Source organism: Carcharhinus amblyrhynchos, chromosome 27 (assembly GCF_965287045.1).
Source record: "Carcharhinus amblyrhynchos chromosome 27, sCarAmb.v2.hapA, whole genome shotgun sequence".
NCBI lineage: Eukaryota > Metazoa > Chordata > Chondrichthyes > Carcharhiniformes > Carcharhinidae > Carcharhinus > Carcharhinus amblyrhynchos.
Window position 1 is genome coordinate 8782109 of NC_137350.1, and position 25598 is coordinate 8807706.

At 40.1% G+C, this 25598-nt stretch overlaps 1 protein-coding gene across 1 annotated transcript in view; it reads left to right on the plus strand.

Moving 5' to 3' along the window:
* The window catches only part of LOC145359343 (26S proteasome non-ATPase regulatory subunit 11), a 77120-nt gene that overhangs the window by 39938 nt on the left and 11584 nt on the right, over nt 1-25598 (plus strand). The window contains exons 5-11 of the mRNA XM_080213947.1: nt 1378-1435; nt 7787-7981; nt 9507-9651; nt 10528-10588; nt 12042-12104; nt 14442-14567; nt 24168-24203. Of these exons, the coding sequence (XP_080070073.1) occupies nt 1378-1435; nt 7787-7981; nt 9507-9651; nt 10528-10588; nt 12042-12104; nt 14442-14567; nt 24168-24203 (684 nt within the window). The remainder of the gene's footprint in view (nt 1-1377; nt 1436-7786; nt 7982-9506; nt 9652-10527; nt 10589-12041; nt 12105-14441; nt 14568-24167; nt 24204-25598) is intronic.

The window sequence follows — 25598 nt, forward strand, 5'->3', positions numbered from 1 at the left end:
TGAGTGAAGTGTACGTTTTAGTTTTGTGCCCAAGGAAGAACTGTACATGCAGTATTCTGTAAGACACCCTAAGCTGTTGTATTGTCTGTGTTATTGATTAGAGGGAAGGCTTATTTATATCTATCAATTTGTATTGCAAAGAGCAGTAATGCTGAAGCTTTCAGAACAAGGTCAGAAGACAATCCATGTCAGATTTTTACTTGAGCAGTATGAATCAGTACAATACCAGGTATGCGTGTGTAAAAAAAAACTAGTGACTTGAGCATGGCCCTTACTGTTGAGCATGAAGGAAGTATGATTGTGTCTATAAAGAGTCAAATTTGGTTCTTGTTAAAATCAGAAACACCTCTTATCAGTTTGGGCATGCACATTTCAGTTCTGATTAATAACCTGCAAATTATATGTTGACACTTCAACAAAACGTTTGTCCTTGATAAGGTTATTGATATGTAGACTGATGCAAATACTGACTTCCATGGTTTTTATAACATCAGTGAGCAGAATTTTGCTGCCACAGCTATTGTAATTTTTTTTAATGTTGGCATTTTATGTTTCACCAATATCAAATTTATTTTGTATATTGTGCATTTTTTTAAAGATCAACTTCAACTTACCAGAGATTGATTGGAGTGCAGGAGCACTAGCTAGTGTAGTCTGTTCTAGCTAATAATTACTGCTTGCAGCCAACTGCTTGATCCTGGTGCTGAGGGTAGTTAATTGGCTTAAAGATACAATTTAATGAGCATATTTTAAAATCTTCCACTTGTCATCATACAAGCTCTGCTGATGTGCACATTTAAACAGTAATCACCACTTTTAAATACATGATTTTTAGATTTTATCCATAGTAGTTCCTTACACTCTGCACTTTCCATGATGATTTGCTCCTTATTAACTTGCTGAAAAACTTACTTGGTTATCAAAAATAATTGGTGATAGCAAAGAAAATGTAAAGCAGCAAAACACTGCATTTCTCCTGATTTTAGTAGGGCTCAAATCTTGACTCTGAGTGCAAAAAAGGAAACGAGGAAATAATTCAACTGCCCTGCTGTTGCAGAACTTTTTCTTGTTTCACTAGTCTACTTTTCATCAGTCTAATTCAAATCATTAAACTGTTTTTTCACAATGCAACTGCACCTCAGAATAATTTTGTTACATTGATGTTTTTAGATGTTAGGATGACTGTCAGCTAGATATAGTCACACTCAGACCTTAAAAGATTTAAAGATATGGAAATTTGGCAAAGGAGCTAAAGGATTTTTTAAATACTTTTAAAAGTATTTTTACTGTACTTCCAAAAGTTTTGCACTTTAATGACTTGAGTTCAAACTTCAGTTGAAATACGTACATTTAACTATTTTAATATTTCCTATACAGGCTCGCTTGGTTTCTCTGTACTTTGACACTAAGAGGTACCAGGAGGCATTGCAATTAGGTAACTATTGATACTGCCTTTCATCTATTGGGTAGCTAGCCTGGGAGCTGTGATCATTGTGGCAGTCAGTATGTTGTGGGTGGCTTGTGTTCTAAACTTCAATCCAAACTTACTTTAAAGTAAATTAGAATACAAGAATTTCCTCATCTTTCACTCTCTTGTACATCTACGGTGATGGTGGTAATGAATTAGCACACAGATTGAATACTGCTGGTCTAAGTGCTGCATTTTGTCATTGGTTTGAAATCTGTGATTGCTTTAAGCTGTGTACCTTTTAGTTTGGGAAATGTATGATTTTTGTTTTAGCTGTTTTGGGGTGGCTCTTATGGTGACTGATTAGTCAGCTATTTAAAAATGCTCAATTAGGTAGTGCAATCAGATGATCTAAACACTGCTCTCTGGGAAAACTATACTGAAATTGATTTAATGCCAAGGTATTTCTAACTGAACGCATAAATTAAATCACAATTTGAAGTAAGTTTGAGTCTTGTATTGACTTATTTATATCCTGAGCTGCTTTGTTTGTTCTGAAATCAGTTTCAAAATGATCTGAATGTCCATATTTTTGTTGAAGTTCAGAAAGAAGTGTTTTTTTTATAGGGTCTTTATTACATCTGATATGCATCTCTAAGAACTTCATGAAGCACACTTAAGTGCTGTTACCATGCTGAAACAGAAATATTTCTGGCCTCAGTTTAAAATAAGACCAGTGTGTTGATTTTGTATCTTAGTTTATGGAATATTCAGTCCCTTTCAGTGCACTTCACAAAATATTTTAAGGCATTTCTCCTGGACCATTTTGGTTATGCTTTGTGTAACTTGCTCTAAGCCATTGGTTCTTTTCAGTGTACAACATACAAATTCCACCAGGGGTCAGGGCTCTACAAATTTTGGCTTACACATCCCTGACGGTCCACTAGAGGCCAGTACACTAAAGTATAATTGGATTTAGTTACAGGATATATGTTGGCACAGGTACACTGAATTTTCACTGTTTCAAATTTTCAGCTTTTGTTTTTATAGTTTGAAAATATTTCGAGACTGGCATTTATTTAGCAACTTTACTGTATCTTGGAGAGACACTTCAAAGGCCATACCAAAGATGCATATCCCACAAAATTGAGTGGTTAACAGAATGGGTGTTAGATTATTTTATTCATTAGCACACATGTTCATTGTCCAAGTTTTTAGTGGACAGGAGTTTGCCGTTATTCTGTCCATATGTGAAACCATGTCTTTTTGAGCTTGAAACCAACTTGGATTTCCATTTTTTTATGCTTTGCACAATTGTTTTCAACCTATGCCCAGCAGCCAGATACCATTGCTAATCAGTAATTTCATATTTTCTGCTTTTTTTTGCAATTTAGTGACCTAGTGTTTAGTGTCAAGAGATACAGCACCATGTTTATACACTGTGATGTTTTTGTCTGAATTTTCTTGTCTGTTCTTGAAAGGTTTGAGGTGTTCTGCTGGAGGCACAAAGTATGGCTGAAGTGAGTGAGAGGGGTAGTTGGGTATTGAAGAGGTGTGCACCTCCACTTCTCAGCAATGTAGTAAGTGAGACAATAGGTGAGGCCTAAGATCAGTTCATCCACTTGTATTTGGACCAGAGAATGACTTTTGACCCTATTTTTAAAGGGTTTCCCATGATGGCTGTTTAGATTTAGTCAATAACTGGCCAAGCATATGTTTAGACAAGTCTCTGGTTCTGTCTCTCATCTGTTAAGTTATTGTATCGCGACAGAGTTGTGCTTAGTGACCCTATTTCAAAATTTTTGCTCTTGATCACTTTACTGTGGCTTTGGCTGGAAATATGCACCTGTAAACATTGGGTGATAACAATATTCCTGTTATCCTGTTAAACTGGGTTTTCTGAAAGAGCAGAATTAATGTAGGAGATGCTTTTTACTGATTGCAACTGGTTTTGTCAGCTCCTGTCTTCTCCTAGAGGTGACCTGGACAATAGTTGTAGAGGGGAAATAAGGTTTAAAGCTGAGACTGGAAAGTGAATAGTCTTGTGACAGGTGATGCAATGTAAGTCAAACTTTGAATCACTTAGATCTTAATTGTAAAAAAAAATTTGGCTCAAATTGAAATTCACATCAGCATTGTAAATCATACTTCGTGTTATTTCAGATGATGGTGACTGGCCATTCTGAAAAGGTTTCTCCAGTTATGCAGTCTTTTGAGCACTGTGGAAACGCGCACACACCAGCATGCGCATGTATGCGCGTGCACACATAAACTACTTAGATGTCTGGAACACTGCACCCAAAAAGCTCCCAATGCTTGACTAGTTGAGATTTAAGATGAAAATGTTGGGGAAAGATATCCTGGGTAGAGTGAAGTTGGAGTTAAGTTAAAAGTATGGATGAGCCATGATCTAACAGTATAATGAAAAACAGACTTGAGAGGCTCACTGGGTTATTCTTGGGTTACTGTATGTATTCGATTGAAACATTTTGATGCACTTGGTGTTTAAAGTTAAATATTTTGTGGTCCTGGAATCTGACATTAAGAATCTCAACTCATGAGACTATCCTTATGTTATTAACTTGGTGTTAGTTATATTGTATATCTTAATATTGCAATGTATTTTAATCCAGTGATATCTCAAGAATTTTGTAAAATTTTCAAGCCAGAATAGTCCATATAGATACAATCCAAACTGTCCCAATTTGTCTGCAGCTATTCATAAAACTATAATCCTGAATCATATTTGATGATAGCAATGATAAATTTTAGAAATATTCAATAAAAACTTTTGCCATTCCTGCCAAATGATGCTCATGCTAAACTGAAGCAGTTCAAAGAAGGAAGAGGCATAGAAATTGTTCAGAAAAAACAGACCAGAGAATTTGGAGTAGTTTAGAATTCAGCAAAGATGGACAAAGGGAATTGATTAAGAAAGGGATAAGCTTGCAGGGAACATAAAAACTGATTGAAAAGCAAAGGACTGGCAAAAACAAATATAGGTCCCTTTACAGTCAGAAACAGGTGAATTCACAATGGGTAACAAAGAAATAGCTGACCAACTAAATACATTGGTTCTACCTTCACAAACGAGGATCAAATAACATATCAGAAATGTTGGGAACCCAGTCTTTAGTGAGGGAGAAGCTGAAGAAAATCGGTATCAGTAGAGGAATGGTGTTGGGGAAATTGAAGGACAATAAATCCCCAGGGCTACTAATCCACACCAAAGAAGTGGCCCTTGTAATAGTGTATGCATTGATGGTCATCCCAGATTTTATACACTCTTTGAACAGTTGCTACAGATTGAAAGGTATCTAATGTAATCTCTCTATTTAAAAAGTGGGGATAGAGAGAAAATAGGGAATTATAGACAAATACACCTGAGGTCGGTCGTTGAGAGCACTTGGAAAACAGTGACAGGATTAAGCAGAGTCAAAATGGATTATGAAAGGGAAATCATGCTTGACAAATCTGCTGGAATTTTTTTAGGATTTAATTGGTAGAGTTGACAAAGGGGAGCCAGTGGATGTGGTTTATTTGAATCTATAGGATCTAGATAGGCTGGGCGAATGGGCCAGGAACTGGCAAATGGAATTTAATGTTGGCAAATGTGAGGTTGTCCACTTTGGTAGGAATAATGGTAGGAAGGACTATTCCTTACGTGGCAAAAAACTGCAGCATGCGACGGTGCAGAGGGACCTCGGGGTCCTTGTGCATGAGTCGCAAAAACCCAGCCAGCAGAGGGTCAGGAAGGCGAATGGGATGCTGGCCTTCAAAGCGAGGGGGATTGAATATAAAAGTAGGGGGGTCTTGCTGCAGCTGTGTAGGGCACTGGTGAGGCCGCAGCTGGAGTACTGTGTGCAGTTTTAGTCGCCGCACTTATGCAAGGATATTTTGGCCTTGGAGGGAATGCAGAGGAGGCTTACTAGGCTGATTCCGGAGTTGAACTGTGAGGAGAGGCTGAATAAACTAGGCTTGTACTTGTTAGAGTTTAGAAGAATGAGGGGAGATCTCACTGAGACGTATAAGATGTTGAATGGGATGGATAGGATAGAGGTGGAGAGGCTCTTCCTGCTCAGTAAGGACAGTAGGACTAGAGGGCACAGCCTCAAGATAAAAGGGGGGGGGGGGGGTGCGGTTTAGAACGGAGTTGAGGAGGAACTTCTTCACTCAAAGGGTGGTGAATCCCTGGAATTCTCTGCCTGTTGAAGTGGTGGAGGCTGCCTCGCTCAGTATTTTTAAGACGCGGGTTGATAGGTTTTTGATAGGCAAGGGGATTACGGGTTATGGGGAGAGGGCAGGAATGTGGAACTGATCCACTTCAGATCAGCCATGATCTTATTGAATGGCGGGGCAGGCTCGAGGGGCTAGATGGCCTACTCCTGCTCCTATTTCTTATGTTCTTATGAACTTCGAGGGTTTTTGACAAAGTCTCATGAAAGAGATGGATAGAAAACTGGTTGGCAGACAGTAAACAAAGAGTAAGAATAAATGGGTATTTTCCAAATGGCAGGCAGTGACAAATGGGGTACTGCAGGGATGAGTGTTAGGAACCAGCTATTCACAACATAAATGATTTGGATGGAACTAAATGTAATATCTCCAAATTTGCAAATGATGCAAGATTGGATGGGAGGGTGAGCTGTGCAGAGGATGCAGAGATGCTTCAATGTGATTTAGACGAATTGAGTTGGCAAATGCATGGCAGATGCAGTATAATGTGGATAAATGTGAAGTTATCCATTTGGGTAGCAAAAACAGGAAGACACATTATCTGGCTCTAGTTCGAGAGAGGGGAATGGGCGATGAGATCTGGGTGGCCTTGCACACCAATTGTTGAAAGTAGGCGTGCAAGTGCAGCAGGCAGTGAAGTCAGTAAATGGTATGTTGGCCTTCATAGTGAGAGGATTCAAGTACAGAAACGGGAGTGTCTTGCTGTAATTATACAGGTCCTCGGTGAGACCACACCTGGAATATTGTGTGCAGTTTTGGTCTCCCTATCTGAAGGAGGATGTCTTTGCCATACAACGAGTGCTATGAAAACTTACGAGACTGATTGATTCTTGAGATGGTGGGACTGACCTATGAGGAGAGGATTGAGTTGGTTAGGATTGTATTTACTAGGGTTTTAAAGAATGAAGTGGGGAGGATCTCCTAGAAATCTATAAAATTCTAACATGAGTAGACGGGGTTGATACAGGAAGGATGTTCTTGATGGAAAGGGATTCCAGGGCCACTGAGATGAGGAGAAATGTCTTCAAGTAAGCCTGTGGAATTTTTACCACAAAAAAGTTTAGGCCAAAACATTGTATGTTTCCAAGAAGGAGTTAGATCTAACTCTTGGGGGTTAAACAGATCAAAAGGTATGGGGGTGGGTGGAAAGTGAGAAGAGGTTACTGAGTTGGATGATAATGAATGGTGGAACAGGCTCTGAGGGCCAAATGGCTGCCTCCTATTTTCTCTTTCGTTTTTGTGATAGTGTTCATTAAATGCAGATTTTTGAAGTTTCTACACTTAATTAGATTTAATATTCAAGTTGAAGTTTTCTGCCAATTTCCTGATCTCTCGTGGATGATTTTTTTTTGTAAATCCTTCTCAAAAGAACTATGTTCCTGCAGTACCCAAACAAGGAGACAATGAAATGGTACTCCCTGCTCAACCTCATAGCTCCGTACCACAACCTTTGGTCACTCGCCTGCTGCTCTTTCGTGCTGCCTGCCTCCATTACATTATCCTCCCCATGACCCTTGTCCATTTCTTCCCCCTCCAATCTTTCATGAAGCTGACTGATTAGAATAATGTACAAGCCTTTGTTAGAAAGGAACTGTTCCCTAATTGTGCCCAAATCCATAATCAGGGCACAACATTCACAGATAACTGCCTACCTGCCAAGTTTAAAAAGCCAAACTAATCAGAAGAAATTTGGCAACCAGAAAATTGGGATTTTATAGGATGAATAATTGTCCCTTACATGGTTTTTGGGCCACGGTTTAGGCTGATTTTTGTCATCTTTTATAACCCTCTCCCAAAGAGGTTCAGTGTCTTCCTTTTCCTCCTGCGCAGCACTGACTTTCATTTCCCAATGTTATGGGAACTAAATAAATGCGTGGTGTTGATTATCCTTCACTGAGTCAGAAACTGTGACAATTTAGTTAGATAAATGGGAAATGGTTTAAAGGTAAAATCTCAACTTTTCTTAATTTGACTTTGTCACCAATAGGATTAGTATTGTTTCAAACTGACGATATATTTCAAAAATACTTGAGTGCTTTGGTTTAGTCATGAGAATTATTACACCATTGCTAAAATCCTATTTGATACAGACTTGGAGCTCATCTTTTTATAAACAAAGTTAAATTTCCAAATGTTTTTCAGGATCACAGTTGCTTCGTGAGCTGAAGAAAATGGATGACAAGGCACTTTTGGTGGAAGTTCAGCTGTTGGAGAGTAAAACATATCATGCTCTGAGTAACTTGCCAAAAGCACGAGCTGCCCTCACCTCAGCACGGACAACTGCAAATGCAATTTATTGCCCACCCAAACTACAGGCTGCACTTGATATGCAATCAGGTATGGAATACAAATAAAACATGTAATCCTTTTTAATGCATCACAGTGGGACTTTTCCTTCCATTTAGCTCAACTATGTCTCCGTCAAGGCCGTGTTATCAATGTGATCATTCACAACTTCATGGATGGTAAGGATCTTGTTCACAAGTAAATGGATGCTCTGGAATGAGGTGCAGAGATAATAATCAATCTGTTGGCAGATTCCATAGAAGTAGCGATGGGAGCAATGAGGGAGGCTGAAAGGAGTTGGGCAAGATTAGACCTTAGCAGGGATAAATGCAGAGAGAGAGGTATGCATTAAATGGGGTACGCTTGTTGGAAGGCAGTAACCAATGCTTCAGTGGGTCTATTGGACAATGGCAAGAGAACCAAGTTTGTGATGGCAGCAGAAGAATAGATGAGTGCTGAGGAATTGTGAAGATAGAGTACCCAAGGATAGAGAAAAGAGGAGAGGCATAGTGGTGAGAAGGATAAAGAGGAAAAAGAGAGAGAAAAATGAAATTAGGAATTGATGGACTTGGAACTGGAGGAACAGCCAAAATGGATGTGGGATTTTCTCCTACTTTGAAGTGGTTACATGCTAGGTCAAGATAATTAAGCCTTGAAATGCATGGCCTGTAGAGACAATGTGGGACAAGCTAGTTTAAAATCAGAGGTCAGATAAACCTGATAGATGGAATTAGCAACAGACTTTGGTGAGTAAAACCAGGTAATTTCAACAGGTATTATTTCAAGTAATATACATATTTCCTGCAGCAGTATTAAAACTGCTGTTGCAGGCACCTAGACTTCTACAAGAAGACAAGGACGAGTATTGGTGCCTTTGAATGGATCCCTGGTCATTACTGCTGGTAAATATAAAAGCTGTAGCAAAAGTGCCATTTTATCAACTGTCCAACTGAGAATCATTTGCAATGAAACTAGTTTGATAGTTTCCCATTAATTTTAAAGGCCAGTAAGTAATATGCTGAAAACTAATTCCCCAGCTGTCCCCATTGGTCAGACCAACCACTGATCAGCTAAGATCCCTTGAAGGGAATTTAACTGAGGCAGCCTGAGACCATAGAGCATGTCCTGCGGCAATAGACACTCCTGCCTATCCGTCCCAAGTAGAATAGAGAGTTGGATTCATGCTGATGTTGATATCAGTGTTTTTCTTTCAGTCATTGTACCAGTTGAAGTAGATGAATGAAATGCTGTTAGTTAATCAGAACAGTAGATGTTGTCTAATCATTCTTAGCAGAAAGTCTACACTCTCCAGAGCTGCCAAATCTCAGGGTGCCCTCGACCACCACTCCCAATTAAGTCATTGAGCCTTTTGAGAATCTTTTAAGGTATTCCTGCTGTCATTGGTTCAGAACAGTTTAACCTAATACTAATTAAAATACTGTCCGAGTGGAGGTGCCCAATGTCTATTTGCCAGCTGGAGGTGTACAATGGGGAAATAGTTGATCCAGGCAAGAAAATAGCCTTCCTCTAAACCTGGCTGAAATTAGTTTTGTTAACCTGAGATTGTTGCTTCCAGGTATTATTCATGCTGCTGAAGAGAAGGACTGGAAGACTGCTTACTCCTATTTTTACGAGGCGTTTGAAGGATATGATTCTATTGATAGTCCCAAAGCTATCACAGCATTGAAATATATGCTACTCTGCAAAATTATGTTAAATACGTAAGTTTGAAAGCTTTTGCTCAAAATTGCTTGTGCCGGGTTCGAAGGCAATTGAGGGATGTGGCAATTGTAGGAAGGTGGGGTTGAAGTGAACAGCCAGCCATGATCTTAATGAATGTCAGCTCAGGTTTGTGCACCATATTACTGGCAGGAAAACACTGAACACGTGTTGGGGGTAAAAAAAATACATAATGTGAAGACTTGGAGGTCAAACTGATTTTGAAGGTAACTTTAGAATAATGCTGACACTGTGATGAAGGGCAACACAGTGGTTAGCTCTGCTGCCTCACATTCTGGATTCAGGTGACTGTGCAGAGTCTGCGTATTCTCCCCATGTCTGTGTGGGTTTCTTCCAAGTGCTGTCCCCACAATCGCAAAAATGTGCAGCTAGGTAGATTGGCCTTGGTAAATTGCCCCTTAGTGTCAGGATGATTAGCAGGGGAAATATATGGAGTTAGTGGGATTGTTGTTAGTGCTCGATGGGCCAAACAGCCTCCTTCAGCACTGTAGGGATTTTGTGATATGAGTTTAGGTGTCCAATGTATATTTCATAGAATTTCTTGATGCTGGTGAAGACCTTAGCACAGTCTCCTTTTCTTTTGACTGTACTTAATAAAGATCAAAATTTGTGGTTTTGAAAATACTTATGAAACTAATGCTGCAGAACACCTTTAAGCTGATGTCCACAATAACCTAAGTATGTGGTATTTCAGAGATGCATTGTTCCATTGTGATGGCAATGCCTTTGCATTGCCTTGTGTTGGGGCGGGAAAAGACTAGGGTGAAGCTTGATCAAGGGTGTGCTTTAGCAAATTGTATTTCAATATTTGAAGAAAAGTGGGTCACCTAACAATTTTCAATGTGTTTTTTTTTCAGACCAGAAGATGTGCAGGCATTGGTGAGTGGGAAGCTTGCACTCCGATATGCTGGCAGACAGGTAATAAAAAATTAAACGTTATTTAATTTTTGGGGAAAAGGGGAAGGTGAGAAGAAAGCGTAATGAATATTTTCTTAGCATAGATTTTGTCTGTTACTGACAGATGGTTTTGGATCTTTTGCTCTCAATTTACTTGGTGTATGCATTTGTTTCTTTCCCATTATGTTCTGAAATATGGCATAGTATGTTGCATTGTGGGGAAGTGTAATCTGTTCACGTGTAAATGGACCATGGGTTACTGGAAGATCTTGTCATCCGTGCAGTCACGACCCAGAGTTGATCTGACATCCATTTCCATGTGCATATTACATCTCCACGTTGTATTACAATTGACAGGGCTGGGCCTTTCAGGAGAGATTTATGATCATAATATGGGTTACCTTTAATGGGTAGCCCTAGACTATATTTGAAGGAAGCAAGATGGAGTTATTGACGCATTTACTAAGGAACCTTTCTATTTGGCTAGTTTACAAAAGATATGAACAGTATGTGGGAAAGAAACAGATGAGAGGCCAAGTCATTGGTAATTTCATCCTCTTCCCAATTAAGATTCTGAATTATTTTCTCACCTTCTCCAGGTCTGGATCTCTGGTGTGTTAGTGGTCTAGCACAATTTAATTTTTTCATCAATTTTTCTTGTCTCCTGAAGCTATCCTTAATACCGGCATATCTCTGGTATCTCACCCAAAAGTTTTGCAATTTGAACTTAGCAGATGTTCAGCTGTAAAGGGCATACACCTTCTGATATGCATATACTTCTAGTCAGAATCAGAAAACCTAGGACTATCAATTGTAGCACTGGTACCGTGCTAACTAAGATTGTTTGATGTTTGGACGTTAAGGAACAAATCTACAGTCGTCTTGCTCTTTATGGCATGGTTCCACCACTGATCACACGTTTGCCTATTGCATGATTAGTGACCATATGATGTCACTTTTTGAAATTTGTAACATTCATGAAAGATTGTGAAGGAAAAGGATTTGAGCCCAGCATTTGGCTGAATTATTGTCTTTCCATAGAGTTTGTGTTTCAGCTTGAAGCATATTGAGCCATGCAGATAGTGACGTATAACTGAGAAGGTAAATTTTAACAGATCGAAAAAAGCATCAACTTTAACAATGCCTCACTAATTAACTGAAAAACATGATCAAAAAGCACAAAATAGAGCTATGGATAGAGCAATATTGGTATTGACCTGGCAGTTATAGTAAATTATCAATCTACTGTCCTCTTTTGGCCCTAACATGCACTCTAAATTGGACTTTTTTTATTGGCTTTTGTTGAAAGTTTGGAGTGAAATGGTATAAAGCTTAGATAAAACATGAGTATGTGATAAAATAGGCTTTGCTATTCTTCTGTGCCGCTAGTATGTTTAAATGGTGATTGTAGTGGACTCCAACTGCAACTAGTAATTTTGCCTCTGTTAACAGTTACTTCTTGATTTATTTTAAGACCGATTCACTAAAATGTGTGGCCCGAGCAAGCAAGAATCGATCGCTGGCTGATTTTGAGAAGGTAAGCTATCGTGAAACTGTATTGAAGTTAATGAGAAATTTCACTCTTCGCTGATTGCAGAGCCAATCTTTGCTGGGCCATGAAGTTCTAAGTAACAGTGTTAGCTGGTACCATGTTTGACTTCTCATTGCACAAAAAATAGAAGTAAATTTAACCTGTTTGTGGAGGAAAGGTTTCAAAGCCTCAGTGAAAGGCTAATATATGTTAGCCTTTGTCGAAAGAGGATTTAAATACAGGAATAGCGATGTCTTAAGTTGTATAGAACCTTGTTTAGACTGGACCTGGAGTACTTCGTAGTTTTGGTCCCCTTATCGTAGGGTATTATTGCCTTAGGAGATTACAACAAAGGTTCACCAGACTTTACTAGAATTGGCAGATCTGTCCTATAACAAAAGATGGAGGAAACTAGGTCTGTCAAGATGAGAGGTGATTGTATTGAAACCTACAAAATAGTAGAACATAGAACCCTACAGTGCAGAAACAGGCCCTTCAGCCCATCGAGTCTGCACCGACCACAATCTCACGTAGGCCGTATCCTCATACCCCTACACACTTGCCCACTAATCAATCTAACTTACGCATCCCAGGACACTAAGGGGCAATCTTAGCATGGCCAGTCAACCTAACCCACACATCTTTGGACTGTGGGAGGAAACCGGAGCACCGGAGGAAACCCACGCAGAGATGAGAACGTGCAAACTCCACACAGACAGTGACCCGAGCTGGGAATCGAACCAGGTCCCTGGAGCTGTGAAGCAGCAGTGCTAACTACTGTGCCACCCTAGAAGGGATAGACAAGGTAGATGCAAGTAAGATGTTTCTCCTGGCTAGGGATCTAGAACCAGGGGCACAATTTCTATACAAGGAGGAAACCACTTAGGACCAAGATGAGGAGAAATATTTTTACTCGGGTTGAAAACCTTCGGGATTTTCTACCTCAGATGGCTGTAGAAGCTCAATCATTGCATATATTAAAATTATTGATTATATTTAAAGGGATGTGGGGATAAAGTGGGAAGAGGGGGCAAAAGGGATTGAAGTGAATGTTGTCCATTTAGAGAAAATTATCCATATAAGGAATGAGATTTTGGCCGACTATTTCACAACACAGGAAGTGTTCCACTGGGAGTTTTGTCCTCAAAAATATCACCATGTACTGAGAATAGCTGGTGATAATACATGTTTGTAAACTTGTAGCAGTTTACACCCCTCAAGTTTGTTCACCTAGATGTTAGCAAAAGTTTATTACATCACTGAGTTGCAGTTGCTCTTAAAGGTTATTTATCTTATGGTATTTCCCTTGATATTCATTAATGTCACACCCAGCTTGAAGCAAAGTAACGTATTTAAATGAGATTTATATCAGAATATGCATCTTTGAACAATTTTCACATTGTTTGTCAAGACACTTGCAAACAATTCAAAGTAACATGTTTAGATCAGAAGAAAACTAAGGGTTCAGTGGTGTGTTTATGAACTGTTGGTTGCCCCAGTGATTAAAGGATTAATATTGATATTATGTGACTTGATAGTGGGATTAACATGTCCTTTTGAAACCAAAATTCTAAATTCAAACTGGCTGGGAATTCACTCAGACTTGGTGAATTTTCTATTAAAGAATTTAAGTGGCATCTTTCACAACCACAGAGCGTCACAAAGCATTTTGCAGCCAATTAAGGACTTTTGCAATGCGTAGGCACTATGTAATGTCGAAAACAAAGCAGTTAGTTTGCTCCCAACAAGTTCCCAGAAATAGCAATGTTATCATTTATTTTTGGTGTTGATTGGCCAGAACACCAGGAATAACCCCCTCTTTATTGAACTAGGCCCGTGGAATCTTTGGTGCTCATTGATGAGCATTGACAGGGCCTCAGTTTAATAGCTCTATCAAAAGATAAAGTCTCTGACAGTGCAGTGCTTTTCAATATGACACTAGAATCAGTCTAGGTTTTTGTGCTCCTGGAATGGGAGTTGAACCATAACTTTCTAACTTGGTCAAGATTGGTGCCAATTGAACCATAGCAGATCTCCTTGTTCTTGCTATACATCAAGGTAACAATATGAAAGAGAGGCATTTGGCTGGGCATCTTCAATTGGAACAGTTCCTTTATTAACTGCCACTGGTGCAAAAAATCATCTTTAGCTAAGAATGGTGGCAAACAGCCACAGGTTAAATGCAAATGCTTGTTATTTTAGAATAGTTGACCTGGGGATTTTTGTCAGGTTTATCTTGTTAAATTTAGTCCTGTAAAACAAACTCATCAACCACATGAGCATTACTTCAATTTGGTTAAGTTTGGGTTATCCTGTGAATTACAGTTCTGTCCTTGTGTTCAGGCTTTAACAGATTTCCAAGCAGAACTACGGGATGATCCAATTATCACCACACATCTGGCAAAGCTGTATGACAACTTATTGGAGCAGAATCTTATCCGAGTGATTGAGCCTTTCTCCAGAGTTCAGGTAATTGCAAGTATTTATGAATGAAACAGTCTCCATTTTACTTTTATACAATAGGTCTGGGATCCATCTTGAAATTAATTTCAATCTCTTAACTTTCATGACATTACTACAGAAATATTGGCTGTTTCAATATTTGTCAAGTATTGATGGTTAATTTCTAGTGGATTGCTTCTGAAATTAAGATCACTTTGATTGCTAGAATGGTTTGTAGCACCCATATGTATCAGAAGATAGCATCCCTTTAGGTTCTCTTTTGTGTCTGTGTATTTTACTAGTTAGCTAATTTTTGTCATTGGGGAGATTAAATGCAAACTGGGTGACCGCTTTGCAGAACACCTTCACTCTGTCCACAAGCGTGATCTTGAGCTTCCTGTCCTGTGCCATTTCAGTTCACCTTCATGCTCTCATCCTTGCCTTTCTACCCTTGGCCTGCTGCAATGTTCCAGTGAAGCCAAATGCAAACTGGAGTAACAGCACCTTGTCTTCCGATTAGGCATTTTACAATGAGTTCAACAACCGCTGAGGGTGAACTCTGTCTTCCATTTTGATTTTTTTTTCCTCTCCCACCAGTTCTTTCCCACCTCCCCTACGTGCCAGTCTGTACCTTGTTTTCATGTTTTCCATTCAGAAACTGCTGACCCTTGTTCTTTTATTAACACATTTTGCTCTTGCTTTCAGACCAGTCTAATCTTTGTTGCTATTAACACCATCTTTAATACTATCATTACCTGTTCATGACAGCTTTTTGTCATTTAATCTCTCCTGATCTCCAACCTACTCCTGACTTATTTTGTTCCACCCTCACTTTTCAACAGCATTAATGACCTATGTTTCCATCCTTCTTCAAGTCTGAAGAGTCATGCGGACTCGACATTAATTCTGTCTCCACAGATGTAACCAGATCTGAGTTTTTTTAGCCTTTTCTAGTTTCATAAATCATTTTTGTTATAGTAGTTGCACGCTGATTAGATGAAAATGTTGCCTTTTGTTTTCTACTGTACTATTAAGCATTCATCAGCTAACGACACCTGCAGCTAGCTCCCTAAGTAATATTTAACCACATTTTACGATATAACTTTGGGTCATGGAGCTGTTGTTTTCAATTTGTACCTTTTGGTAAATTCAGTAAAGTTTTTGCATAAATATAAATGTACACCAATTCCAACTAATGCTCACTGAAACTCAGTTTGGGCCCTGCCAGGTTCACCCAATTCCTGACCTCATTGCAGTCTTGGTTCCAACAGGGCAAAAGCTGAATGCCAGAGGTGAGGTGAGACAGACATTTAACCAGCATTTGATCAATCAGTCAAGGAGCCCTAGTAAAACTGGTCATTGGAACAGGGGAAAACCCTTGCTGGTTGGTTCATGCCTAACACAAAGGAAGATGGTTGTGAAGGTTGGCAGTCAATCATCTCAGTTCCAGGACATCACTGCAGGAGTTCCTCACAGTAGTGTGATAGGCCCAACGATGTTCAGTTGTTTCATCGATGACTTTCCTTCCATCATAAGGTCAGAAGTAGAGATGCTCACTGATGATTGTGCAATGTTCAGAACCATCTGTGACTGTGTCGATACCAAAGTAGTACCTGCCCAAACGCAACAAGATCTGGATGATATTCAGGCTTGGACTGACAGCAGCAAATTACATTCACACCACACAAGTGCCAAGCAGTGACCACTTCCAATGAGAAGTAATAGGTAAGTCATGTTTCACTGACATGACAGACCTACCAGAGCTGGTGGCACTGCAGTATGCTTTCAGGGGGGAGTTGCCCTATAAGTCCTTGATATTGTCATTGGACCCAATGAAGTCACAATGTGTTAAGTCAAGGAAACCTCTTGCTAATCAGCACTTGGAGTGCCCCCAACTCTCCATCCTACTTCTTCCTCAGTTGATGGGACATAGGGAGAAGCACCACGTATGGCACTACTGACAGAGCTGGCTGAGTTCTGTGATTACATAAAGGTTCTCGGGGATTGTGGGGTTGAAGTTGCAACTAGATCAGCCATGATCCTATTGACTTGTGGAGCAGGCTTGAGGAATTGAGTGGCTTATACTTCTAATTTCTATGTTCATATGACATAACTGCTAGATTGAGTCTACAACAAGTGATGAGGGAACTGACAAGTGGGAAAAATCCATTTTCATTTTGTTTTTGTTCTCACTAATCTACATGTCGCAGGCAGGAGTCACCACTGCACAGCCTTTGAGGTTACGATCCATTATGTTGTGCAGTACTAGCATTGTGCAAAATGGGACAGATTTAGTAGCAGATCTAGCAACCGAAAACTAGACATCCTCATGACGAATGAGTGCAGGATTTAGTAAAACAGACAAGGCTGAAGTACTTGCAACAGTTGTCAGCCAGAAGTGCCAAGTGGATGATCCATCTCTGCCTCCCGAGATTCCCAGCATCACAGATGGATGTCTTCGGCCAATTCGAATTATTCCACTTGGCATCAAAAACAGCTGCAAATTGCAAGGCTATGGGCCCTGACATCATTCTAGTTGTAGTACTCCAGAACAGCCAAGCTGTTATGTTACAGCTATAACATTGGCATCTATCTGACAGTTGCCCAGTTATGCCCTGTCCATTGGAAACAGGACAAATTTGACCCAGCTAAATAATGTCCCATCAGCCTAGTCTTGATCATCAGCTAAGTGATGGAAGGTAACTTTGACATTGCTAGGAAGCAGCACTTAAACAACAATAACCTGCTTACCAATGCCCAGTTTGGGTTCTGCCAGTGTCACTGGACAAAAGAGTTGAGCTCAAGACAAAGAGTGACTGTTTTTGACTTTAAGTCACTATTTGAGTGTAAGTGTAACAGCAAAGCAAAACTGAGGTCAACGGGAATTGGGAAAACTCTGGTTGGAGTCATGCCTGGTTGTGGTTGTTGGAGGTCAATCATCTCGATCCCAGGACATTTCTACAGGAGTTCGTCAGGATAGTGTCCTGGCCCATCCATCATCAGTGACCTTCCCTTTATCCTAAGGTCAGAAGTGGGATATTCAAAATGTTCTATTTGTGACTCCTTGGATGCCAAAGCATTGTGTCTGTATGCAGCCTGACCTGGCCAACGGAATGCTGTGACAATTAACTGCCATCCAGACACAGCCTGTTCACTATCAACAAGACACAAGTCAATGTGATGGAATACTGGATGATGACTGCTCCAACAACACTCAGAAGTTCAACACCATCCAAGACACAACCCACTTGATTGAGACCCCATCTTCAATATTAATTTCTTTCCTCCACCAAAGCCCAATGGCAGCAGTATGTACTATCTACAAGATGCACTGCAACATCTCTCAAAGACTTCCTTGGAAATGTTAAATTCAAGAATTCAGTGCCACGTCGTAGGTCTTGGACAGATTTATTGGGAGTTCATTCAAGATGTGCACCAGCTTTTCAGTATCACCTTGCTCACTCCTTTTAGTTGTTCTTGCACAGTACTATTATTCATTACTCCAGAGAATGCCCATTTACATTCATTGGTTAACTAAACACAACACAAAATGGTCAACACTGATTAGTCTGGACTTCTGATCGTGCATTGTGCATGAGTTAGTGGTCTTCTGCCAAGGTTAACCAAATCTGAGTCTGTGATGAGCAGAGCAGCACATGTAACATTGTAACATGATAAACTTTCAGCAGGGTTTATCCCATGTGAAATTGTCAATAATATGCCATAGAAAATGTTATATAAAAGTAAAATAAGAGTGGCTTCCCACAGTCATCTCCCTCATGCTCCCCATCCCTCCCTTGATTCTTCCTGACACTTAATGGAAGAAGAACTAAGCAAGCAAGAACATATATTACAAAATTGTTTCCATCTATCTGTGGCCCCAGGACTTGTGGAGCAGCCTTCAACAGAAGGAAAGGTCCAATTTAGCTGGCACCCACTCTGGGCTGGATTAGGTATAAGCACTGATATGGGTCAATATGAGGGGAACCAATGTAACAGGGAGAAGCTTAGTGGTTTCTGAAACATTACCAATCATTTGCTTATGACAGCACTTAATAACCAGAAAGACAAGATATAAAACAAATAAAATACCATTTAAAAAAAAAATTGCTTGCACTATGGGTGTTCCTAGGGAATGCAACCAGCCTGAACACAGCTCCATAAGGTGGGTGATAGAGGTTAAGAGCTTCTTTTTTGATATGATCAGCCAAGTTAGTGATAGTTTGAGTTATCAGGGACATAGGTACAACAATTAGTGTCAATTAAAGCACATGCCCTAGATGCTATGACAAAGGTTAGCACCATACAGTTCTTGGAGGGCTAGCAAGTGGGTAGTTGCCATCTTATCATTAATCTTAGCGCCAAAAAGGTGTCATTGGGAACCTTTCCCAAAACAGGCCATATTGATACTTTGCCTGCACAAGTTGGCTGCACCATTTCGTAGAAGCAGGATAGAGAAGTGCTGAGTTTCCATGATAGTCCTCTTTCTCCTTGCAGGAGACGGGAGAGCGGCAAAAAAATGTGAGGGATAACATAGCCAAAGTAGCATGATCCATATCAATGTGCCGGTAACCATGGCTATGCAAGGCTATCACAGATCCAGTTGGTTCCATTGAGAGGGTTCGGTAATGAGATTAACTGTCATTAGGGGCTCAAACTGTGATAACATCACAGGCAGTAAAGTTTCCCAGCATGATGACATTATTGCCTTGACACTGGAAGCATCAAGGAGCTCTTGGTAAACCTTTGTAAAGTTCACGCAAGAGTGGTTCGCAGGATATATTAAAGGAAGGTTGATACCAACCTGTGTACCAATATATCTGAGGATGAGCAATTGGTGGTGTCATTCAAGGGTGAGGGGGAATGGGTTCCATTATTGAAACATCACCAAGATGTGTTCAGAGGATTGAGTGGGAAGTCTCTTATTGGCACCCCACCTTGCCCATTGAAGGGAATGTGTGAACAGATCCAACATTGAGAGGTTAAACATGGATATAGGGCATGTAAAGATAAGTAATCTGTAATTCCCTAGGGGAGCACTGGACAACCTTGGATGGTGGATTCACTGCACTCGAACATTTAAATTAACGTGAAAATGGGTATAATAAACATGGTCTCAACGAACACACTGGCTTCATCGTTTTGGCAACCAATTAACAGTATCTAGACTTAGTTTTTCTCTGGAGCTCTTTTGGTGTGTGACATGTGGATCCAAGTTTTCTTGCCTTTAACTTTCGCTGCGGAATGTGTGACAAGCAGAACGTGGTGGGGACTTTTCCAATTGGCATTAAGCAATTCCCATTGAGGTTTCGTGATGTATACCCACTCACCACCTGGAATGATTTTCTCGGCCTTTGCGTGGCATCTCCCAAGCAGCAACAACCTGTTGGAAATGGAATCTACATCTTTGGTAATAGTATCTACATATTGGATGATAACCAAATTAGCCTGCAGTATCTCTAGAAGGTGGTTTCGTAATGCTATGTGATAAACTGTAGGGCTGTTGTGGAATCTGAGTCTAGTCCATATGTACTGTCGTTGGTCTATTGCAAAAGCAAACCAAAGTTGAATCTCAGGTGCTAAGGGGACAGACCAAAAGCCATCTGCCATGCTCATTACTGAAATCCACTTGTTCTACGGTGAAGGGGTGCTAAGGATCGTTAAAGGATTGGCTATCAAAGGGGTTAGTTTATCCACTTGTTGGTTAGCATTCCTGTAATCTATTGCCAATCTCCACTCTGTTCGCTTCCTTCACCGCTGTATCGGATTGTTGATACGCTTGAGTTTTAGTCAATACTTCTCTCTCCAGTAACTGATTCATGCTGGGCAGGATTCCATCTATAGATGTCTGGCTAATGGAATACTGCCCAGTGCAGGGTGGAAGCATCCCAGTAAAGGTTACTGGGTCCATTTGTAACAGTCCACAATCATTCTTGTCCTTAGCCCAAACCAGGCGTTCCTTCAGTTTGCCTCCAAGAGCCTGATATTCCAGATGACTTTGCCTTAGAGAAAAACAAAACCAAATCCATCTGGGTGAGCACCTGTGATTGGTCGTACCTTACAGGTGTTTCGATTCTGTGTGGTCCCAGCTGTAATATCAGAGGAACTGTCTCACACGTACATCTGTTTCCCAGTTGCCCACCTAGCCCAAACAGGAGAACCTGTGGTAACTGATTCCTGGGTATATATGTCAATTCTGCTTCGGTGTCTTCACCTACCCTAGCATTCACATAAAAGCTGTCGGCTCAGCTCATTGTCGCAAGAAGCAGGTAGGGGCCACTCCGTTTCTTGCCACTTGCAGGGCTGCTTCCTGTTGTTGGGCAGTGAGCTGTTTAAACTGCTCTATTAACTTGTTCGGTTTGTCTTTAGCATTCTCAGAATTCCCATTGTGCCTTCCCATTGTGCTTTCCCTTGCCTTGCCTGTATGATCAACATGTCTTTGCCCAATGACCTTTGTATCCACAATCATGACCTCAATCTAGGCACCTGTCATTGGTTGAAGGTTGTGCAGCTCTAACATGGTTATATCCTGTTCTAGCTGATTAAGGTACGTAATTAGCTGAGCTTCGGTAATGCCTTCCTCTTCCCAGTTGGGTTTGTTAACCCTCAGCATTTTGGATAATTCCGATTTCAGGCCAGCTACAAACGCTGATTTTTAACAGCATCGACACACTTCCATTTATATTCCCCACAATTACTTCCCAAATGTCTGAGTGTTTGATCCACATTGTCCTAAACCTTTCTTCACAATCATTGATTTCTTCACTCCCTGCTGACATGACACTATTTTACTCCAGTCTGTCTTGCTTGGCATATATGCTGTACACCACAATCTAATCTGATTCCGTCCCCCCTGAGGTTCTGTCTGGCTTGACCCAATCCTTCCTGTGCAGCAATCAGTAACGTCCTGCTTTTTTTTCCATTTGGAACCATAAAGGGTAATATCCGCATACCTCCAACATATGAAGCCCATAAATTCCTTTCAAGCGTTTCAAAGCATCCCTCGTTTTGCTCCATTGTTCTTACGATGTGGTATTTCCTTAGCCCATTTATCAATCTTTTCTGGGTCTTTGGGTACGTGCATCTATTCTTTGTACAAGTGACCCCATCTGCATCTATTCTTTGAAATTCAATCTTTACCCTCCCATATTTCAAGGGAAAAATATTCTTAGGTGTTTCTTCCCCTCCTTCATTCTGAGTCCTCCGAGGGAGAAGACTCATCTCCCTCATAGACTTCCCTTAGCTGTTTTGCCTGTACCTGTTCCTATTTCTTCTAGAACAGGGTACGTTCTAGGAATAGGTATTGATAGAGGTTTACTGTGCTTCAGGATCATCATCTTGCCTGCTGGTTTCTGACAGTTCTGTTTTTCCTCCGAGGTACATACTGCACCTAATTGATCCTGGAGTTCCTTGACTCTGCATGACCTATAGTTTTGTTTTGCTGTCTAAGTTGACTCATCACCGTGAGGGACCAGCGAACATGGCCCTAGCTGGGCAATCTCTTGGCTTTCTCCCACACTCAGTATCATCCAAGGGCCACTGTCCCTTGGCAGTTCCATACTTTGGTTCAGTTTTACTGAATGTTTTTAGTAAATTGAAATGTTATCCTACAAGCTCATTCAGTTGGTGCATCATTTTTTGCCCTTGCTTCTGGAGGGGCCATGCTGCCCTTTTCTGTGATAGATAAGAGACTTTTACTATTCCTTCCTGCCATCTTTAACTCCAAGTTTAGGGGTCTCTAGCTGATTGGGATCAATAATGACCATGGGCTAGGCTTTAGCAGAGAGAGCGCACTGAATATGCGGTCCCGAGCTGAGATCTGAGGTGTTCAGAGAATATGGAATCTCACAAGCAGCCGACATAGAGCCGTATAATGGAGAAGAACTTTTAGAGGGTTTCTTGCCCCTCAGCGCCAATGGGTCCAAGACTTGAATAGCAGGTTAGCTGCTATTAAGTCTTAAAGATGCAGACAATGTGAGTGGAGATAGCATTAGCATAGGTTAAAGAGATGTGTATTGCCTCCATTTTAAGACTGGAATAGCAGGTTAGCTGTAAAGACTTGCATTCTAATCATTATTCTGTAAACTGTGTGACTTTATATGCCCTTCTCTGATCAGAACCTTCCACACACCTGATGAAGGAACACTGTTTCGGAAAGCTTGTGAGATTACTATCAGATAAACTGGTTGGACTCTAACTTGGTGTTGTGAGACTTCTTACTTGGAATGATCTTACCATGCCTTTACTCTGAGTGACCAACCATCTTAGATTTGGTCCAGTGCCAAAGTGTTCCTTTCATATTTTCACTAGGGTTTGGTCACCTACTTTTGACACTGTAATTGGATCTAAATTATGGAAGTCCCATCCTGCACTCTGGCTGTAGCTACATCACAACTATTGCAGCAGTTCAAGAAGGCAACTCACCACCACCTCATGGGCAGTTTGGAATGGGAAACCAATGCTGACCTTGTCAGCGAAGCCCACATCCTGTGAAGGAATTTAACAGTGTCAGTTAACAGCACAAAACCAGGCTGCTCTGTCCTTTGAGTCCGTGCTGGCTCTCTACAGTGGTCATCTCTGCTTCAGGTCTTTGCCCCTCACTATGTAATAAAAAAGCAAAGTTGTTCGTCACGTCATCCCTCCTGCATCTCTTGCCCAAAACTTTAAATCTGTGTCCCCTTGTTACCATTGGTTTTTGGAATCAGTTTTTCTTTGTCCACCTTATTTGAACCTGTTTTATAATCTTGTACCAGATCTCCTCTTGACCTCCTTTTGTTCTAAGGAGACTAACCCCAATTTTTTCAACCTAAACTTGTAGGTGAATTAATTGTTGGAACCGTCCTAGTAATTTTATTTAATTCATGGGCTTGGTCAGCATTTATTGGCCATCCCTAATTGCCCTTGAACTGAATGACTTGCTTGGTCATTTCAGAGTCAACCACATTGCTGTGGGTCTGGAGTCAAACCTGGCCAGACCAGATAAAGGACAGCAGATTTCCAGGTGGGTATTTAAAACAATTGACAATGGTTTCATGGTCATCATTAGAGTTTTTAATTCTGTTTGCTGTGGTGGGATTTGAACCCAGGTTCCTGGAGTATTACTTTGGGCCTCTGGTTTACTAATCCATTACGCCACCATTTCCCCCTCAATCTTAAGGACATTTGCACACTCCTAAAATGAGGTGACTGGAACTGCACACATTACGTTAGTTGTGGTCTAACCAGAGCTTTATAAAGGATCAGCATTACTATCCTGCTTTTGTGCTCAATACTTTTATTTATGAAACCCATATGCTTTGCTAACTAGTCAAATATATTGCCATGTAAGGTTGCCATTACTTTCAGACTGCCTACTGTTGTTTAATAAAGGCTCACTACTGTAAATATTTAAATTGTTGTTTTGAATATCGTTATATCCACTTTTAGAAATATTAAGTGTGTAATCTCTTTGGCAAACACTTCTGAACATTAAAATGAAAGATACAGCTTGTGTTGATGCTTGATTGTGTTTTGAAGATCCTTACATGCCGTTATGGCACGTGATTTGCAACTATTTCTTTTAATCCTGCCTTTCTAGTCATGACCTAGAGATAGCAAAATAAAATGCTTTTTTTCTTAATCTTACAGATAGAGCACATAGCAAGTATTATAAAACTATCTAAGGTACGTTATCATTAATATTTTAGCAGGGAATGCAGAACTGTGAATTTTGTTGATGTTGGTCTGAATCTTCAGCTTGACTTGCTTTCATCTCAGGCATAAGATCAAGGACTGTAATCTCAGTCCAAGATTAGAACATTTATTCAGTGAATTGTTGAAGGAAACATTAAAATTTGCACTGGCTCAAATGAGAATTAAAAGGTTCAGTAAAAAGTCATTAAACATCATTAAAAAGTTGCCATTATCTTATTCAAATATTATGTTATTGCAACATTCATCCCTGAGCCAACACTAAAAGGAAGTGAACTCGTCATTGATTTTAGTATTGTTGGGGGTGATCTTGTTGCAAGTACAATGACTGCTATGCTTCTCTATGTGTACATTTCTTCAAAGTAATTAATTTTGGTCTGCATGTGCTTGAAAGCATTTCAAAAGGTACTTTAAAAATACAAGTTTATGTTGGAAATCTGCTTGACACTTTTCTGTAACAGCAACCTTATTGAGATGCCACTAAAACTAAATGACCCCAAACTGAAGCACTCTTCAGTTCCCTGGTGCTTGACTAACTGCAGTTGAACCTTTCAGACTAAGGAAGTCCCATGTGATCCTCTTACTTTTGTTTAGTCAGTTGACCTTGGCCAAAGTGCTACAATTAGCTTTGGCAAAAGTGGGCATTTAGACAGCATTCATGCACTTTAGTTTATCCAGGGACAAACTCCACTGTCCCCAAATTCTCCTGATGGAGTAGCTGGAAAATACTGTAAATGTTAGACTTTACTTGAGAATAATAGACTCTGGAGCTGATTCCCAGCAGGGAATTAACACCACCAAACAGAAAGGAAATTGTGGATTAAAACTGCAGTATAGTTCAGTTACTATAACTAATTATCTTTCACAAGAATTATTGGGTTAATTTAACATATATTCTTTAAATTGATATTTTCTCAAATATTTGAATCTGCACATTCTGTAATAAAGTGAGAACCAAAGTAATGAAACAAGAGAATTATTTACACTCCTTATTGTAATCTGGTTTCTGAAAGTTTTCTAATTTGATACAGTGAAATTATAAAAGTTTCAACCTCTAACTGGTATCCTTCACCTTGGTGAGAAACAAAAATAGAACCGGGTTATCTTCTTGCTCTGGAACTGAAGGTCTTCATTTTGATTCTTTTTCTACGGGAAAAACAGTAGTCTTTATAAAAAGCAGTTTTATTTTTAGTTATGCTATGTAGCAACTGGCCTCACAATCATGCCGCACTGTTTCTCAAAGCCAAGCAAATGAAATCCACCTTGCCTCCCAGCGCCATTGCTACTCAGCATTCCCTGAAGCAATGAGGGTGTTATGAGTTGGGAGTGAATTATGACATTTTTAAGTGCTGTATTAATTTTTCTGTA